Source organism: Schistocerca cancellata, chromosome 9 (assembly GCF_023864275.1).
Source record: "Schistocerca cancellata isolate TAMUIC-IGC-003103 chromosome 9, iqSchCanc2.1, whole genome shotgun sequence".
NCBI lineage: Eukaryota > Metazoa > Arthropoda > Insecta > Orthoptera > Acrididae > Schistocerca > Schistocerca cancellata.
The window spans coordinates 494,767,953-494,773,952 of NC_064634.1; the positions used below are offsets into that span (position 1 = coordinate 494,767,953).

At 35.3% G+C, this 6,000-nt stretch overlaps 1 protein-coding gene across 1 annotated transcript in view; it reads right to left on the reverse strand.

Annotated features, from left to right (window-relative positions):
* The window catches only part of LOC126100202 (protein transport protein Sec24A), a 150,929-nt gene extending 145,467 nt beyond the window's left edge, over window positions 1–5,462 (reverse strand). Inside the window, exons 1-3 of the mRNA XM_049910762.1 lie at window positions 5,345–5,462; window positions 4,787–4,868; window positions 4,535–4,708 (exon numbers count right to left, since the gene is read on the reverse strand). Of these exons, the coding sequence (XP_049766719.1) occupies window positions 4,535–4,708; window positions 4,787–4,832 (220 nt within the window). The 5' untranslated portion in view covers window positions 4,833–4,868; window positions 5,345–5,462. The remainder of the gene's footprint in view (window positions 1–4,534; window positions 4,709–4,786; window positions 4,869–5,344) is intronic.
* Window positions 5,463–6,000: the final 538 nt, after the last annotated feature.

Consider the following 6,000-nt stretch of genomic DNA (forward strand, 5'->3'; position numbering starts at 1 on the left):
GACAACACTGCAACACTAAGACATCGTGTGTATTGTGTATGCAAAGTGGGGGCCTAGAAACGATGAAGACACTTCATCCCGCCTTGGCCCTCAGTGGTTCACAACCCCAAAACAGGTCACACCTGTCACTGTTGCACACCAAACCCAGGGTTATTGTGTGGCTCAGCCCCCAGCTGACAACCCCCCTACCCCGGGAACGTCTCATACCAGATGAATGTAACCCCAAATGTTTGCATGGTAGAGTAATTATGGTGTACGTGTATGTGGTGACAGAGTTTGTGCAGCAATCACCGACATAGTGTAACTGAGACAGAAGAAGGGGAACCAGCCTGCATTCACCGAGGCAGATTGAAAACTGCCTTAAAAACCATCTGCGAACTGGCTGGCACCGGATCTCGACATTAATCCACCGAGCGGATTTGAGCTGGGGACCAACATGCCTTCCCACTCAGGAAGCAGCACGTTAGACCGTGCAGCTAGCCTGGCGGGCACACTAAGACATAGTTTAAGCCAGGAATTATGGGAATCAGTTATTACTACCATTGGGGTCAACAACAAATGGAACATGTTCGCAGAAATTTTGACAGAGCACTTAAATAGAGCCATGCCATTTATAAAAGTGAGTTTCCACAAAAAAAAAAAAAAAAAAAAAAAATCAACCTTTAAAATCAAAACCTGTGCCATTACATTTTAAAACAAAACATCTGAAAGAAAAAATGGAAAACATGTATAGCCTACACAGACTGACTAACTCAGAGTTACATAAAGAACTCTACAAGCAGTACAAATATAAGTAGAACAAAGAAGACAGGAGATTTAAAAGCAGAAAGAATCAGCCAACAGATAGGAGGTTCAGATAATATTTCAAAGCCCTACCGTTCAGTTTTAAATAAAATCAGAAACAATGAAACAGAAACTAAAATTGTACATTATTAATTAACTGTGAATAATGATATCTCTGATCCCCTTATACTTAGGAATATTTTTAATAATTATATCATACATTCTGTCGAAAATAATGTATCTATGAAACATGATATACAGCACACATTTGAGTCCAGTAACAAACAGAACTGCAGTAAACTACTTGCAATAAGCACATAGGACATTCTGCAGCTTATTGATAGCTGCCAAAACGAAAAATCAGCAGGATTAGATGAAATTTTTCCATACCTATTGAAGAAATGCAAACACGAACTAATGAAACCACTAATTCATCTAATAAAATGTGTTCTCAAGGACACTGTGTTCCCCGACAAGTTGAAACTAGCTGTAGTTAAACCAATACACAAAAAGGGTGAAATGAAACACATACAGAACTAAAGACCCATTGCCCTAATCTCAACTTTCAACAAACTGATATAGAAAATAATATTAAAAAAATCCTGAAACATTAAGACAATGCTGACATATTAGATGATTTCCAGCATGGTTTCAGAAGAGATCGAAGTACTGCGTCAGCAGCAGTACAATTTGTCCATCAAGTACTTGAAATGATAAATGAAAAATCCCAAGCAACAGGAGTATTCCTGGACCTCTCAACGGCTTACGATGGAGTACATCATGACATTCTCCTATCAAAAATTGAGAAAAATTGGAAAACTCATGCAATTGCTAAAAAACATATTTAAAGGGTAGGCAACAGTGCACGAAAATTATATCCTCTGATGGAGAAATATTGGAGAGGAGAAGGTCAAGTATAAGAAATATACACTTTGGTGTCCCTCAGAGTTCCATTTATGCCTATGCCTATTCATATGCTATGTAAATGATTCCCCAAGATCTCTTAACGATAAGTAATTGATCACTATGTATGCAGACAATACATCTGGTGTCTGCTGTGCAGACAGTGAGCCCACCCTAGTTGAAGAGATACGTAACTTTATTGAAAAGGCAAGAGCTCACTTTGAAAGAGAAACCTAAAAGTAAACATAGAAAAAACTAATATTATCCATTTTAAACCATGTGGTCCAAACAGACAAAATACTGTGATTGGTGAAATTCTACCAAAAATCTGTACAGACTGTAAATTCTTGGGTTTATGCAATGATGATCAACTTTCATGGAAGCAGCAAGATGATTACGTCTGTTAAAAAAAAAAAAAAAAAAAAAAAAAAAAAAAAAAAAAAAAAAAAAAAAAAAAAAAAAACACCGGTCTATATGTTTTATGAAGATTATCTCCATATCTTAGTTCTGAATCCTTAAGGACTGCATATTATGGATTAGTGTATCATTTCTCGTCTAATGGAATAGTACTGTGGGGTAGAACATGCCAAACTAATATGAAAAAGTTTTCATATTTCAGAAGTGAGGCTTGAGGATCATAGCAAATGGAAAACCAGATAATCTTGCAAAACCCTATTCATTAGACACAGTATTCTCACAGATTATGCCATGTATATACTAGAAACTATAATGCTGGTGAGTATGGTTATTCACAACTATGAAACAAGACATAGGAAAGACTTTCATATGGTTAACATGAGAATAACTTCAACAGCAAAAAGCACTTATGTCAAAGAAGCTGTTCTTAATAACTTACCACCAAACAAAGTTAAGATATTGACAAGGGATACTTTTAAAAAGCAATTCAAGCAATGGCCTATCCAAAAATGCTCTTATAACTTGAATTTATCATGAATTATAATGTAATAAGAAAAATGTAAACTAAAAAATTTTAACTGTAAAAACTTTACACTTAGCTGAAAATGCACATGCATGTAAAATTACACATTATGCACAATAAATTGAAAGTGAAAAGGAAAATCCTATGTTTGTCAGAATCCATGCTGTTTTTTAGTTTTTTAAACACATCATATTTGAACTTCAGTTAAAAGAACTGGTCTATTATTTGAGCCATAAGAATTTACGTTGATTTTCTTTATTACCAGAAGTCGAGACAGTTAACTATTTTTTCCCATAAAGATAATTTTTTTCTGGTATGTGGAAAAATATTGGTGATTTGTTGAAAATTAGCTAAGCTCTGTTTCTTTTCCAAAGTAAGGCAATCCAAAATGGAAGCTTCTGACACAATGTAAGCTTTTCGAAAACTTTGCCACATTTCCTTCAAAAACTATGTGAAATATATGGAAGAAATTTTTTATTGCCATTACGAAAGTAACAAGTAAAAATATTTCATGAAAATTTGAGGCAGTGGGCATCGGACCCACATGCACTCATTAGGAATGACCCATTTTTCATCAAAATAAAGTCTTGATTTATCTGTGTTGCCATTCAGAAAAAACATTAATATTTTCATTTTATTAGAAAGCCTACAACCTTGAGAATTATTTAAGATCAAAACTAGATCACCAGCAGCTTGGAGAACCGTGACGTAAATGTTTTTCAACATCCTTGTAATTCTTCTAGAAATTTGAAAGTGACCTATGTTAATATGTTTTTGTAATTTTCTTTGTAACTTTACGGTTTAAATAGGTGTGTTTCTGTTAACAATGTGGCTCTTTTAACTTCTGAAAAAAAAATCCAAATCAAAAGCTTAATATGTGCCTGAGTTATGAGAGTTTCTATAAATAAGTAAAACTTTGCATGGACATTCTCGCACAGCAAAATTACCGGATCATCACTACACTGAAAAATCAATACTTCAAAAAATAGTTTTAGTCTGAGACCAAAAAGGAAGTTCCAGAAGTTCTTAGGTTAGAAGTGTATGCAAACAAATGAAATTTCATGTAAATCTGAGATGGTGGGTGACATGACCTGGGTGATTTGACATGGAATGATCCAACATTGAAATTAGTAGCTGTGTCTCCAACTTACACAATTACCTAGGTGCAAACTACTGAAAATTTCTACTAATAATTTCACAGGTAATGATAATCAATACAAATACATTTAAATATTAGGCTAGCAACAATTCATAATTATTTATTTGGTATAACTGCAAATATTTAAGTATATGTGAGGTATTATTGGCAACATTTCTCCTAAAGTCATAGTCTTTTTGCTAGCTTATGTAAGCACAAATAGTTGACGGACTCGAGTAGTTTACTGATATTAATCACTGGGAAAAGAATTTGTTTCAAACAGCTGTCTTTTTATTAGTATATAGCTTTACTAGTTACACATCTGTGTATGTTCACCTTCGTGTTAGGAACTACATAACACAGAAATTTAATAAAAATGAACGAACAAAATTTGTGCATTCCAAGTTGGTTCCTTCCATTCCATTTGTTAAATCTCCTCTGACCTTGGGTTCTCGGCAACTTTCCCATGACTCTGCCCATTCTCTAAACCTCACAATTCATTTTCCTTCATCCCTCTTTCTTGCACTGGCTTTGAAACACTGTATATGCACATAACCACATCAATCACACTCTATTGCAGTAAACTAAGAACTGTGATGCATACTGTACATAATTAAAATGTCAGATGTAGAAAGAAATAGAATTTTTAAAAAAATCAGGCTGATGAAATTACTCTTTTGATTTCTAGCTCTGTGACAGTCACGAAAGCACCCCAACAAAAACAACTAAGCAGAACATAATATGTAATATCTAGTATAGTAATAACATACCAGGGTTTTGAGGCGTTTGTGTTCCATTAGCTGCAAATGGATTACTTGAACTTTGAGGCCGCTGCCCATTCACTGGTGGTCTCTGCTGTTTCGCAGAATACGAAATTGGTGGCTTTGTCCATTGAGGAGGTTGACCATTTGGTATTAGCGTAGGTACTGGTGAAGCACCAAGTCCTGTAATTACTGTTTACATTACTCAAAAATACACGCCCTAAAGTGAATCGACGAGAACGTTACGAGACAAACACTGACCTGAAATGACAGGTGTAGTATCCGTATACCCTGTTTGTTGAGACATTGTTATTTTGCTACTTGAACTTGTTCAACTGCAGTACTGAAAAGGGAATTACATAAGCTGATACTACAATAGCTTTAAAGCCAATAATTACACTACTACACAGCGCATGAAACACACTTAGCTCAAAGTTTACATAGTGAAAATGTGTTTAACTCTGATAAACAATAATAATCCTCCTGTAAGTAGCAGAAACGCTAAATCACTATATACGAAACACTACATTACCAATGAAAAAAATAACCTTGAATAAGTATGTCATGTCATGAAACTAAATCACAGTATTAGGAACAACAGCAAGCAATCCTACGCAACGAATAATGTGTTATCTTGTGTTTTCTGCTACAGTAATACACAGCAGTAAGACTACAAGTCCTACACTGACAGACGAAACGAAAGCTACCACGATCTGCAATCTCATCAAACCGGCCAACTCCTACAACATGCGGATTAAATGTAAGAATAGGACCGACTTCTATCGAAATCGCTACACAACGGGCAGAAAATATACACACCGACCACCTCTGCAATCACAATTTTAATCTTAACGCCAATTTGAAAGTCATGTTTTATCACATAGCTTCACATATGATCTTGACTTGTTATCAACGGAAGTAACTACACGTCACAAATTACGTGGCAGCACTACCAGAATGCATTTCGGCACGATATCTTTGATCGAGGGTAGCATTTGTTTCTGAAAGATGACAGGGAATGCATGAATGTGTCCGGAAGTTTGACAGGTGTACAATATTTTTCTTGTCGTGAAGTAGTTCCAATTTAGTAGTCTATGTAAACGTGGCAGACTACAAATTTTCAGAGTAGTCTGTAGTAATCTAACTCTGTGTACGAGAAGAAGTAGGCCGTGCACTACTTCTGGTTAACCCATTAAGTACGATTTGATATTACTACCTCATTCTATTTGGTCGCGAGTTCAGTCATAAACTTCCATCAAGGTTTTACGTTCGTTTTTTGATTCTGTCATTTAATTCCACGTTGCGGAAATCATATTCACAATAAACGTTAAGAAGTGGATCGCCTGTTGAATAAAAAGATTGCAGAGACAATTATGGTAGCCTCTAAACATATACGTAGGCCTCAATACATAGCGCTAACAGAGTTAATTTAAACATGAGGTTGTCGGATCAAGGAACAGTAAACATAAAAACAA